At 57.9% G+C, this 12,189-nt stretch overlaps 5 protein-coding genes across 5 annotated transcripts; 1 reads left to right on the forward strand and 4 right to left on the reverse strand.

Moving 5' to 3' along the window:
- Window positions 1–437: 437 nt before the first annotated feature.
- Window positions 438–2,020, reverse strand: QBC33DRAFT_228638 (uncharacterized protein). Its single transcript, XM_060422824.1, has 2 exons — window positions 1,776–2,020; window positions 438–1,703 (listed from the first exon to the last, which is right to left on the reverse strand). Exons 1-2 carry the CDS (start codon window positions 1,881–1,883, stop codon window positions 780–782), a joined length of 1,032 nt encoding a protein of 343 aa, XP_060287267.1. The 5' UTR covers window positions 1,884–2,020; the 3' UTR covers window positions 438–779.
- A 247-nt stretch (window positions 2,021–2,267) lies between these two features.
- Window positions 2,268–6,167, reverse strand: QBC33DRAFT_526686 (uncharacterized protein). The gene has a single exon (XM_060426911.1). The coding sequence runs from the start codon at window positions 5,894–5,896 to the stop codon at window positions 2,561–2,563; it is 3,336 nt and encodes a 1,111-aa protein (XP_060287268.1). The 5' UTR covers window positions 5,897–6,167; the 3' UTR covers window positions 2,268–2,560.
- A 746-nt stretch (window positions 6,168–6,913) lies between these two features.
- QBC33DRAFT_228913 (uncharacterized protein) lies at window positions 6,914–8,459 on the forward strand. Its single transcript, XM_060422826.1, has one exon. It carries the CDS (start codon window positions 7,082–7,084, stop codon window positions 8,366–8,368), a length of 1,287 nt encoding a protein of 428 aa, XP_060287269.1. The 5' UTR covers window positions 6,914–7,081; the 3' UTR covers window positions 8,369–8,459.
- Window positions 8,460–9,984, reverse strand: QBC33DRAFT_597679 (putative sulfate transporter protein; the record flags this gene model as incomplete). The annotated part of the gene is made up of 2 exons (XM_060431939.1): window positions 8,460–9,698; window positions 9,792–9,984. 2 exons carry the CDS (start codon window positions 9,982–9,984, stop codon window positions 8,551–8,553), a joined length of 1,341 nt encoding a protein of 446 aa, XP_060287270.1. The 3' UTR covers window positions 8,460–8,550.
- A 370-nt stretch (window positions 9,985–10,354) lies between these two features.
- On the reverse strand, window positions 10,355–11,684 carry QBC33DRAFT_228962 (pali-domain-containing protein). Its single transcript, XM_060422827.1, has 3 exons — window positions 11,395–11,684; window positions 10,655–11,334; window positions 10,355–10,532 (listed from the first exon to the last, which is right to left on the reverse strand). The coding sequence occupies exons 1-2, from the start codon at window positions 11,598–11,600 to the stop codon at window positions 10,848–10,850; spliced, it is 693 nt and encodes a 230-aa protein (XP_060287271.1). The 5' UTR covers window positions 11,601–11,684; the 3' UTR covers window positions 10,355–10,532; window positions 10,655–10,847.
- Window positions 11,685–12,189: the final 505 nt, after the last annotated feature.

A 12,189-nucleotide genomic window follows, 5' to 3' on the forward strand; every position in this document is an offset into this window, starting at 1 on the left:
TTTTCTGCCATCGTCTGCAAGCTGTCCTCCTACGGTGCTGTTTACCTGGGGAGGACACGGTCTCGACTCCACAGTGTCAGGGTGAGCCCCTATGACGCAGCTGGAATGCGCACCGCTTAGGGGGCCGCTGTAGAAACACTAGGGAGTGCGACATGATGTGAATATAGCTTCAAAACCAGCATGTTGCGTAGAACTTTGACGGACCCCTTCGGTTGGAAGTCGCGTCTGGCTCTTCCCTGGCAGAGCCGCTTCCATTACTCTCGCCATGGCCTGACTGAGTTGCATCAGTGACGGGGAGGCCCGGTTTATTAGGTCGAGCAAGAGCCTGCTCCCACGCTAATAGGCTCTGACTTCCACTAGCCTGGTACGAATAAACTGGAGATTTTGGCCGTCTCCCCGAGGCAAGCGGGAAGAAAAAAGGAAATTTCTGATTCGAAGCTCACTTAACGGTTCAGCATGGGTGGTTGGTTGTGGTGGGGACTAGGCCGGCCTGTTCGGTAAAGTGTTAATGGACGATGGGTAAGGCACATGGGGAGGTCTGAATAACCTTGTCTGTAAGTCGGGTAACCCATCCCAGGCGCGATCCTGTGGGGAGCCAGTCGTGACAAACCGACAATGGACAACGCAGAGCCGCCGACGTAAGATCATAGTGCGGGGGTTTAATTGTTAGAGCGTAGAGCAACGACTTTTTACATAAAATGTTTGGCAATTCCAAATGACATCGCGATACAGCTGCAAGCTCGGTAGCGAGAGAAGACCGCCACAGGTCCTACCAACCATCACAAGCTTGATGCCGCATTAGGGGATGGTCGCATTCTAAAGCCATGTCTGGGAGCGTGGAGCCGTACACCTTGGCCCCGAGTCTCGGTCTCGGTCCCGGTCCCGGTCTCCAGCACAATCTCCTTACTGTTCAGCCCGACAAGCCGCCCAGTATCCTTATGGGATGACCCAGTATCAGTCGGCCACACCGCAACCGCGCTGCCCTTCCGCAGCCCGTGGAAGCCGACGACCGGCTCGGTCTCGTCCACCCCGCAGCCCGGCTCATGATACGGCGCCTCGACGATCATCCGTTGCGCCTCCTCCCCAGAGACATCCCTGGGCCTGGGCTGCTTCGCCTTGGCAGCGGTGATGGCGCCCTGGAACCTCGCCACCCACGCGTAGACCCTCGGGAAGCGCTCGGCGGACACCTGGTCCGGGGGAAGCGCCCCAGGGAGTCCCACGAGCCAGTGGAAGGGCCAGACGGCCTCAATGTCCGCCAGGCTGGGCCCCTCCGTGCCAAGAATCCAGTCGCGCCCGTCGGCGAGCAGGGTCGTCTCCAGGAGCTCCATTGCGTTGCCAATCTCGTTGAGCGCCTCGGGCCTCAGCGCGGCGGCCGCCTCCCTCGACAGCCTCACCCCTCTGAAGTCGGCACGGTCGGCCTGGAACTTGGGGTCCCGCAGCAGCGGGAGGTCGGCGGGCAGGAGCTGGCTTGCCCGGGTGAAGATGCCGGCGTCGATGGTCAGGGCCTCGAGGAGCCGCTCGATGGCCCTCTGCTCGGGACCCTCGGCCCCGAGTTTCGGTAGGGAGGGGTGGATGCCCTCGAGCTTCTGGATGATCAGGCGGGTGTCGAGGTAGACATCCCTTCCGATGGACAGGACGGGGATCCGCCGATATTTGATTCCTAGCCTGGTAAGATCTGGTCGAGGTAGTATGGGAGGTTGTATCTATAGGTAGGCAAGGTTACTAACCGTCAAATTCGCCTCATGTGTGTCGTGGAAATGCCAGGAACAACTCACGCATTGGGCATATGGAATCCCGCGAAGGTGCAGGTACCAGACGACCCTCCTTGCGAAAGGGGAGTACGGATAGTGGTACAGGACGATAGGGCGCTCCGGATCAGACATGATTTGCGTGTGTGACAGGGACAAAGTTTACCGGGAAGTGTGGACAGAGATCACCGCAGAAAGAAACACAATATAACTTTTTTTGGCTGCATCCCTCAGTTCTACCGTCTTACATAGTTTCACCTGCTTTGATAACATCATGATGCCTCGGCACTTCTGCCCGGTCCCGGAGCGGGGTGCCGTACCCAGTTTAGGCATGGCCCAACGGAATCCAACCCGCTCTGCACAGGGATGTCTCCGGAGTAAGACATGCATTACCTCGAATACCCACAAAACCTTCAACGTTTCTGCCACAAAAAAATGTACAGTATCTGGTAACGAGCGACACGGCATTAATGCGTGTTCTTGATATGATCTAGGGGAGTAGTAGTTGCCTATGCTCTCCACGTCTCAAGCGACTCTCTTCGCTGGGTGGTATTCGAGTTTCCAGCAGCTGTTAATAAGGGAATGCTAGGTCCTCTACAGCAAGGGCGGGACATAAAGGAGACTCGAACAGACATGATAGGGGTTGGGATATATTCGTAGCTAATACTCGTCTTGACATAGCTAGGTCAACCTCCATCAGATGAAGTCGTTACGCTCGTTCACTCTTAACCATACAATGCGCCGAACCAGGCGTCTCCCAACACGCCCATCCCATACCTGGTAAAACATGCAATGGACTTAACTCCATTCTATCATGGCCGACCGGCCGCCACCGCCCTCTGATAATTCGTCACGTCCTTGCTGAGCTGCGGGATCAGCATGTTCTCAGCATTCTCGTACTCCTTCTTCTCAGTGTCGGTGCCCCGTAACGAGGTCCCCTCCGAGAAGCCCAAGAAGCGGTCGATCGCCGAGAGCAACAGCGCCTCGGCCTTTGGTTTGCCAAGCCTGGTGCCCAGCGTGTCGACCCATTTGGTCTTGAAGCCGGTGAGGACCTGGACGAGGCCCGGCGGGAGCACATGGCTCGGGTACGCCTTGTCCCTCGTCTGCTCGAAGACGCCGAGCACCACCTTCTCTATTCCCTCCTGATCCGGAACCGTGCTCTGGTTCGTGAGTCCCAGGCCGCGGTTGATAACGGACAACGTGACCGCCTCGGCCTGGTCGGTGCGCTTTGACAGATGCTCCATGACGTTCTTCTTGAAGTTGTTGATGAAACTGACCACGTCGGGTTTCACGGCCGGCTCAAGAGGGGCCGTTGCCACGTTGGTTGCGGATTGCTGCTGCTGGGCTTGAGGCGTCGAGACCGAAGGCCCCGGCACGGAGGCAGGCGGAGTCTGCCGAGGCAGTCCGCCGAAGGAGTTGGCTGCGGGAGCGGGCAAAGCAAGTTTTTGAGCCACGCCTGGAGCACCGTTGGGGGGAACTACTGGCGGCGGGGGGGGTTTGGCTGCATAGGGAGAACTGTACGAAGACGATTGAGCGCCGAGCTGTCGTGGTAGCGAGGGTGGTGCCGCGGGGACATAGCCGGATACTTGAGCCGGCGCGGGCGCCGGCGCTTGCGGAGGAACTTGGTAGGCCGGACGGGTAGGTTGTTGGCTGGGCACACCGACATGTTGCCCGCTGTAGCTCGCCTGCTGCTGCGGGGGGTTGCTCCCTGCTTGTTGGGCTGGAGGACTCCGCTGGTAACCGGGAGGTGCCATTGCGGCGGCGGGCTGGTAACCCTGTGCTGCCAGATGCTCGGCGTGGTACATGGCTTGGTGTGGCATCTGCGACGAATAATGTTGTCCAAAGCCATGGAGTGCCGGAGGTTGGTCCGGGGAAGTTGCCTTCCGCTTTTTACCAGCATCGAGCTCAATTCCAGGAACGCGACTCCACAGGTGAGTCTCTTCGTTCTTCTTGAAAGCGTCGTTTCCGATAAGATTATGGCGAACACTGCTTTCCCATCCCTTGGTGTCGACAACGAAAAAGTAGTAGGGATACTTCTTCTGGATTCTCTTGTAGATCTGCTTCAGCGTGAGCCCGTCGCCAGCCGCCTCGGTAAGAACTTCGTCGATCAGGACGCCGTAGTTCTTGTTCGGCTTTTGTAGTTGCTCCTCGGTGAAGTCCTCCTTCTTCAGCTCGAGGGGCGGGGTCTTGGGCTTCTCTCTCCTCTTCTCCTTCGGAGCCTTTTCCGCATCAGACCCTTCGGCGCCATCTTTGCCGCCCTTGGGCTTCCGCGGCTTATACTTCCGCTTATCGGGCTTGTCTGTGCCATCTTCGGGGCGAGGGTGTTTCCGTGGGCGGCCCACCTTCCTTTTGATAGGAGGTTCGCCAAGGGACGGCTGTGGTAACGTCTTCTTGGCCAGCTCCATGGCCATCTTCTTCCGTAGCCTCTCCTCTCTCTTGGACATAATACCGTTCTTTGGCGGCCTGCCGGGTCCCCGCTTCTTGGGTAGCGGCGGTGGTAGCTCTAGCTCCGGCTGGGGCTCCGGCTTGATCTTATGTTCCCGGCCCGCCGCGTCATCCTCGATGGTTTCCATGACCTCGTTCTCGTTCTCCTCGTCCCCTATGTCGGAAAGCTCGCTGTCACTCTCCTGGTTGGGAGGTTCCAGCTCTTCCTCTTCCTCGTCGCTCGAAGTCTGTACCTCTGCACCATGCGAGCTCTCAAACTCGAAGCTCATTTCCTTTCCTCCTTCAGAGTACTTCCTGTTCGCGACCTCATCTTCGTCAAAATACTCTTCAGCTCCGGTCTTACCGGGCTGAACCCCATTGATGATGAAGACAAAGTCGACATCCTTGATTTGCAGCCGATCCCCGCTTCTTAGAACAACCTTGGTCTCCTTGTAGTGGATATCTTCGCAGAAGAAGCCGTTCTTGTGTAGGGGTATTGCCTCGAACACGCCCTTCTCTTGGTTAAATTCTATCTTCAAGTGTTCTCTTGAAATGGCCTTGGTCTTGCTTGCGATATTGGGACCGGGGGAGTGGATGCCGATGAAAGGTACGTGGTATGGCGACGGTCGCAGCGAGGTTAGATCCACGGCTGCTGCACCCGGTGTGTGACAGATGTATTGTCTGTTTATGATGAGGTTCGTGTCACTCTCACCTGCCCCTTCTTCCTCCGCGACAGCCTCTTGCTGCTGCGGGGGCCAAGAGGCAGAATCGCCAGTGCTCGTTTTCCTCCTTTTGGCTGGGCGGGGGTTGTCTTCTCCATCCGATTCCGGGCCCAGCATCCCACCCTCCTCACTGACGTACGATTTGCTAAATTTCCCACGTTCCTGGGAGGGCGGAGAGGGCGGCGGGAGACCGGCGGCAGCATTCTGATCTACTCTCCGCTGGTATTCCTCGGTACGGCGTCCATCTCGGCGCGCTTGCTCCAGAGCCCGCTGGTCTCGGCCTATGATAACGGCGTACGTGGTCATCTGGAAAACGCTGTCTGCGAACTCTATTCGCGCGAAGCTCTCCAGCGGCGCGCCCGCCGTCGAGGCACCGCCGTTATGATGGCCATTTCCATGCGCGAGAGGGTCTCCAACTTCGTTGAGGGGAGTTGGAAGGGACACTTGAGCGGGAGCAATAGTAGGGGGAGGGCCGGGGGTCGAGATTGTGGAAATGCGGCTTGCCGAGAGTTGCGCCAGGGCCATCATGAGGCTCATGTTGTGCGGCATGGCATGCTGCTGGAATAGGTCGATATGGTTGTTCGAAAACGGGGTGCTCGGGTCGGGCGCAGTGAAGAATTCGGAATCCGGCTTGGCTTGGCTATTGGAGTTGGCGGCGGCAGTCTGCTGGGTGAGAGCAGTGTCGCCGGAGCGGGAAGCAGGGGGGAGTTGGGGGAGTTGGGCATCGGGATCTGGCGTAGAGTGTTGCATTGGGAGGTCTGAGGGCGCGGCATCCCCGTGGTTGGGGTTCAAGTTGTCGTGGTTCGATGCTGAGTCGTAACCGTTCGCAGGAGTGAGCGGTGACATGACGGGCGGGGCGGGTGAGGTGGAGAGCAGCCTCCTCCTCTGGCCATTGCGGCCATCGTCATCGTCGGACGAAGTCATCGCTGTCTGCGGGGCAACAGCTCCTTCGTCTAGCAGGGAGGGCGATTCCGTGCAATGAAGCAATTCACAGGCGGGCATGCAGTCACTGAGGTCTGAAGAAATCAATGCGCTGCCTGTTCCCGTCCTCCTGGGAGCCCAAAAAAGTTTAGGTGACCGGCCGCCAACACTTCGGTTTGCCGCGACCCCTGCCCAGATGGAGGAATCTGCAAGCTCTGATTGGCTGGCGACTGTGTCTGATTTGACTAGCACCTTGCACCTCCACCTTTGAACCTCCTTGGCTAAAAGCTCCTCAGCAATACACTCTCTTCAATCTTCATACTCTGCTGGTTACTCTTCAAATCGAGTTCATCTGCTGGATTGTCCACAAGTGGGACTACTAGATTCTTATTTATCAATGATCTCTCTGCTCACTTGCTCAACTTGTACGTTGGGATAGAAGTTAAAGCGATATCGATTCCTGGTAGCCGAACTGACAGCGACAGTATTGCGACTGACAGAAACGGCAGTCGCGACCACAGGCGACGGCAGTAGCGACTGAAGGGAACGGCAACAGCGACTGACAGCAACGGTAATGGCCTTGACAGGCCTGCCAAAATAAATCAGCACCTGACAATGATTTACCGGCCCGTTGGCACTTGTGATGCGCAGACCTCCCGTTCACATGCACGCGCAGCAGTTCTCTTACATGAGCAGATGGTCCGTTCTATTCTGGTCACCTAGAATCCTAAATGTTTGGCAAAGTCTGTTTCTCCGCCGTGCTGGAGGTTGTTGGGCCGTTGCCGTGCCGCCCCCGAGGCCGACTAGTCCGTGTTTCGGGTCCATCTTATGGCGGCCCTCGGGCCCCGGGCGCTTACCTCGGCATTCTATATATGTCTTCACTGGACCCAGCTTGTGTTACCACATTGATTACTCGTCAATTTTTTCGTGACCTTCCGGAGCTTACGACCCTCTTGGCCCGCCCCTTTCCTCCTCTCTAGCATTTGCGTATTGGAAAGCCGTAGGTTCATTAGCTGGTCGCATGCCTCTCGAGAATGTTTCTGGGCCGGCCTCCTACCATGGCTGATGAGGACGAAACACCGGTCCCAAACTTCTGTGTGTTTCGTTTCTTGACTTTGCCGTTTCCTCGTAAACACACATGTCTCTATTATCCTATACAGACCTTGGACCTCATGGACGGCCGGTCATATATATGTCTCTGTCGCCTGCCCTCTTGCGTTTCTCTTCCCTTGCGATTTGGGAATAGCATCGCTTCCTTGGGTCTCTATGTGGTATTACTCACCTCATTATTTTACTTCTGGTCAGTCTGCCATCATACCATCCACCATGAACAGAATTTCCACAATTCCCGTCACCTTAGACCCGTCCCTGTACAGACCTCAGGCTCCAGCACGAAACGCATCGGACCTTGATAATCGCCAGTCGCGACTTATCACCTTGGCTCCCACGGTTTATGACCCCAAGACATTCCAGGGGAGGAGGGCAAGGGGTTCAAGGCCCCCGCCTCGGTCAAAACCCCTACCGCCAATTCCAAAAAGTCCATGGCCAGTACCTCGAGAGCAGCGAGACGGCAGGAGCAATGGGAAGCCAATTAGGATGTACGAGGCTCAGAGAGTTTTAGGGTCACCGGAAGAGCGGGCGTACTGGGAACCGCCGTCACGGCAGGGCACCTTTCATACAAAGATGCCTCGGCCAGAACAACAAGCCCACTCGAGACCCCCGTCTCGCAAGGGCACGTTTAACTCTCCTCCGGGGGTACCTCCCCGGCCAGGAACATCGCAATCAGACGAGCTTCGGTACAAGGCGAGCGCGCCGATCGCGTCCTCGGCCTTGGCGTCTTCACAGTCAAGTACCGTGCAGTGCAATCCCCCGCCATCAACACCGCCATCGCGACAGAGCACGCTGGTCGCCGATGTTACCCCCTATGCCGCCCCCGTCCGGGAAAACAGCTTTCGGACTCGGTACATGAACATGTTGCTCTCTCTAGACACAATCCCACGCCTGCACAACATCCTCGCCTCCTTCTTCGGGTGGATCCTACTCGCGGGCTTCGTCGTCTTCCCGGGAACCTTCACCGGCTTACAGAAGCTCCAAGATAGTGCTGTCATTCAGCAGAATGCGGCAGCGAGCGACATCCTCGACAGGGTGCAGAGCCTGCCCCTGCTGGCCCTGGCGGCGCTCTGCTGCGGCATTGGCTACCTAGGCAGTCTCTGGCTTTCTATCCGATGGAGGAACAACTACGTCTGGCTGCTGAACCGGCTGTACATGCCGGGGATCTTGAACGCTCTCGCCGGCTTGATTAGCACGCTCACGAGTATATATTCTCAGCATGGTGGCACTTGGGGTGTGACGGCAAAGGTGGCAGTCTCGGTGGAGTCGGTCACCTTCGTGCTGTACTTGGTCTTGTTCCTCGTGTATAAGACCCTGCTCCTGAACAAGGTCAAGGAGGAGCATCTTGAACAGATGAGGGGGAGGTCTGAAGACACAACCCTCAAGGCGAAGCTGGAGAATATAGCAAAACAGCCTCCTGTTGCCCCTGGAAGTGTAGTATGACGGCCCACCATGTTTTACTTTCTCTTTCTTTTAATGTATTTCTCCTCATCTAACCTGGTTATACCCTAAACATGTTTTCGGTACTGGAAAAATGGGAGGAGAGCTGCGACGTAAGTACTTTAACTCGTCAAATGTAACATATGTTAGCCACTACCTAGGTAGCTCAACAGTCAAATAATTCGTCAATGTAGCAAAGGGCGACTCTCGCCATGCAAGCGATTCCCAGCCCTTCTCATCTCAACCAAGTCCGCAAGCCAATAGGCCCAGTGGCAGATCATCCCCGCCACAAAGCCGACGGCAGTGTTCTTGAAAGCCAGCATCCCGGCAGTAGTCATCAACATCACAGTCCACCTCTCCGTCCTCTCCTGATCGGAAAGCTCCCTGTGCTTCCTAACCAGCCCAGCCAGCCCTCCGCCACTGCCACCACCCAGCTCGGCCCCCGCGGCGCTCGTCTCCCACAGGTCCGCAGCGCCGTAATTCAGCCCCGCACCGACACACGCCAGCTCCAGCCCAGAGGCGAGCACGAGGACGCCAAGCAGCGCGCGCGGGAACGCGCCCAGCAGGCCGGCCAGCGACTCGCCAAACGCGAGGCCGAGCACGACCTTGGCGGCGCCGAGCATGACGACGCTGGCGCCGCTGCGCGCCCCGAAGCGGTGCTGCGCCGCCAGCCCCCCGGCGCCGTGGCACACGGGCATGGCGCCCAGCCAGCAGCCCAGCAGGTTCATGGCCGCCACCGAGATGCCCAGCGCCGTCGCCGACGGCGGGGTGGCCCCGCCGGGGAGCGACGGGAAGAGCTCGGCCGCCAGCGCCGCCGCCGCCACGACGCTGTTGAGGGCCGTCAGCGGGAGCTGCGCGACGGCCATGCCTGCGGCGTCGGGGGAGAGGAAGGCCGGCAGGTAGGCGCTCGGGTGCCAGGGGGTCAGGGCGGGCAGACCCCCTGGCCGGGAGGCGGCGACGGCGGCGACGGCGGATGCGACAGCGACGAGGGTGACGAGCAGGGCGTAGGTGAAGCGGGGTCGGCGCTGGGTGGCGACCAGGCCCAGGAAGGCGGCGAGGGCCCAGAGCCGGTTGTCGAGCGGCGGGGCGGCCCAGCCGAGGGGCCGGAGCAGCGAGGTCCCCGCCGAGACGACGAGGGTCAGGCCGGCGCCCATCTGGATCCCCTTGACGACCGGCACGGGGATGTGGCGCGTCAGCCAGCCGATGAGGCCCGTCGCGCTGAGGAGCAGCACCGCGATGCTGACCCAGGCGCCGGCCGCGACGGTCTCAGGCAGGGAGGAGCCTGAGGCTATTGCCGCGGCGGCGATTGCCTGCGCGTGCATGCTCGGGTTAACTTAAGCCGTTTCAAAGGGGAGGGTAGGCTAAGGTCTTTGGATGGAGCCTGCCTTCATGGGCTGGACCGGCAGTGGTATGCCGAAGACGACACCTGTGGCGATGTTGAAGAAGCCGGTCAAGACCAGGGTTGTGGAGAGCGAAATCGAGCCCTGGAGGGCAAGGGCTATCATCAGCGGCAGGAGAGTGCCCAGGTCTCCCAGCGCGCCGGATATTTCTGCCACCGGCGAGTTCCGGAGGGTCTGGACATTGTTGCGGTGGAGTTGACGGATGTTCTTGAAGGCCATCACTGTCAACTAACCGGGGTGGGGCCCGAAAAACACCAGTCGCTCGCGCACACACCAAAATTAATTTTCCGGATATTAAAGACGGGGCTGAGAAGATGATATTAGGTGTAAGGAGGCTCCTGATGTATGGTTGTGATGCTGTTCCCCTCTCTCTGAGGAACGGCTAACTGTTGTTGCTATCAGCCACGTGATGTGTCTCTCCAATCATACTTGGCTTCGCAACATCCTACAGGTCGTTCGTTGAACGGTCCCAGTCTGTCCATATTGTTGAAAGGAAGATACAGAGATAGCGGCCTGTCAATCATGAACAATAGCCAGACCAGACATTAGTGTAATACACGGGGGGGAAACCGAATATGTTGAAAGACCCGGCCGGACACGGCGCCACCCCGCCCGCGGACCGGCCCCACAAAACCAAGCCCCGAGCACCACCCCAAAGCGAAGCTTCAAGAACCCTATGCAGCCGGGTTGGGCAGTGAAGGAAAGGCAAAGAAAAAGTTAGGTAGTTATTCTCGGTCGTCACGATTTCCACTCACTCGGTCTCTAGACTTGAACCGTAAAATTCATCAACATGCAATGCATCCTATCCTGCACCTACTCCGCACGAAGAAACTCATCGGCATCGTTGGAGGGACGAGCAGTAATTCAGTCTTGAAATGTTCATTCGCACCTTTGTTATGTAGGTAGCATGGGATATCATTAATTAAAGGAAAGACCCCGTTCAATCAAAGCCAGCCCGTGCTGAAACGCCTGACGGCAGAGTAACATGCTCCACCGACCACCGCTCATATCAATTATCACCGTCACCCAAAACCTCCCCTGTTCGCTCCGTCACATTAACTCGTGCCGGGCAACAAGCCAACCTAGAACCACCTCCTCCGACGGGGAGGGGCGTCGTATGCTCCCGTGCTGCTCTTAGCCGAGTGGTGGCGGCTGTGAAGACGAGACGAGCAGCACGTGAAGAAGACGACGATGGTGCCGAGGAGCGCGCAGATGGCCGAGGCGAGCGTGGTCCAAGCGGCGGTGCTGAAATGGGCGTTGGCGCTGGCGTCGCTGCTGTTGACCTTGGACTTGATGATGCTGAAGAGGACAAAGTCGATGATCATGACGACCACGGTGACGATGAAGGCGGACAGAGCCACGAGGGAGGCCAGCAGCGAGCCCACCACGCCGGCGCCGAGCGCGAGCAAGAAGGCGATGAAGTTCATGCCGCACGCGATCGGATGAAGGACCAGGGCCTTGGTGAGAGCCTTGGTTGTCGATTTGGCGTGGTCGGAGTAGTTGGTCCCGTCGGCGCTGGCCATGACGTCCGCTGGCGAGTATCCCAACTTTTTACGGGAGCATCCATCTCTGCGTCTCGTTAGCTGATTGTCTCTCTTCAAGTCAGACATGCCACTCAGGGGTACGTACCGACCACCACCAGGCTCGTTGACACAGTATCCAAACGTGCCGAAAGTGACCGTCGAATGGTCTGAGGACTGCTTGTCCCCAAGGTCGACCTTTAAGATGGCGATATCTTTTATAACTGGCGCCGAGATGCACGTGATGATGAGCAAAACGGTTGCAGCAAACAACAGGAACGTGCCGACGTGATGGAAGAAGCCTGTCCTCGCCATCTTGGGATGATTCGTTCAAGTGTTGCTGTAGATGATTGGATGCCGGTGTATACACGGGGGGTATAACAAACGATAGTTGGAGGACGGTGGTCGCTCGAGGTCAATACTGAGTATATAGGGAGGGAGAGACACGGCTGACGAGGGGAGGGGACCGTCTGAATATAAAGGGTCAGAGATCGGGGGTTTCAAACGTCTTTCCACGCGGGAAGGGAACGTGCGACGTCATTTCCAATCTCCCATGGAACCACCTATGAGGTTTCTTGGTTGTACTGTAGAATTTCCGCAGGGCTTGCAAGCTTGCAAGGGTCGTGTGCGCATCGACATGATTCTGAAAAAAAAAGGGCAGCACACCTGTTTTCCGTGTTTTCCCCCCCTGTCCAGTGTCCACCCCTAATTGGCGGTGACGTAGCTGGGGAAAGGCCCCTGTCGCGCTGAGGCCCCACTTCCCTGGTGGCCTGGCCAACGGCACCTGCAGATGCATGGTCCCAGCCCTTTTGGGGCTTGGGCAGTTGCGACGGGATTGCGACGACAGCAAAGCCCCAACACAAACAAAAATGGCAGTTCACACCCGCGTCCTTGAGCTTCGCTT

Source organism: Phialemonium atrogriseum, assembly GCF_030411735.1.
Source record: "Phialemonium atrogriseum strain 8032-3 unplaced genomic scaffold QBC33scaffold_3, whole genome shotgun sequence".
Lineage (NCBI taxonomy): Eukaryota > Fungi > Ascomycota > Sordariomycetes > Cephalothecales > Cephalothecaceae > Phialemonium > Phialemonium atrogriseum.

What these genes read in the sequence shown, in the direction of transcription:
- QBC33DRAFT_228962 (XM_060422827.1), bottom strand. Translation starts at nt 11,600, where the DNA reads ATGGCGAGGACAGGCTTCTTCCATCACGTCGGCACGTTCCTGTTGTTT. An exon ending in AACGAGCCTGGTGGTGGTCG is followed by an intron (nt 11,335 to 11,394) that starts GTACGTACCCCT and finishes AACGAGACGCAG; the next exon opens with AGATGGATGCTCCCGTAAAA.
- QBC33DRAFT_228913 (XM_060422826.1), top strand. Translation starts at nt 7,082, where the DNA reads ATGTGGTATTACTCACCTCATTATTTTACTTCTGGTCAGTCTGCCATC.
- QBC33DRAFT_526686 (XM_060426911.1), bottom strand. Translation starts at nt 5,896, where the DNA reads ATGCCCGCCTGTGAATTGCTTCATTGCACGGAATCGCCCTCCCTGCTA.
- QBC33DRAFT_228638 (XM_060422824.1), bottom strand. Translation starts at nt 1,883, where the DNA reads ATGTCTGATCCGGAGCGCCCTATCGTCCTGTACCACTATCCGTACTCC. An exon ending in GGATTCCATATGCCCAATGC is followed by an intron (nt 1,704 to 1,775) that starts GTGAGTTGTTCC and finishes GCCTACCTATAG; the next exon opens with ATACAACCTCCCATACTACC.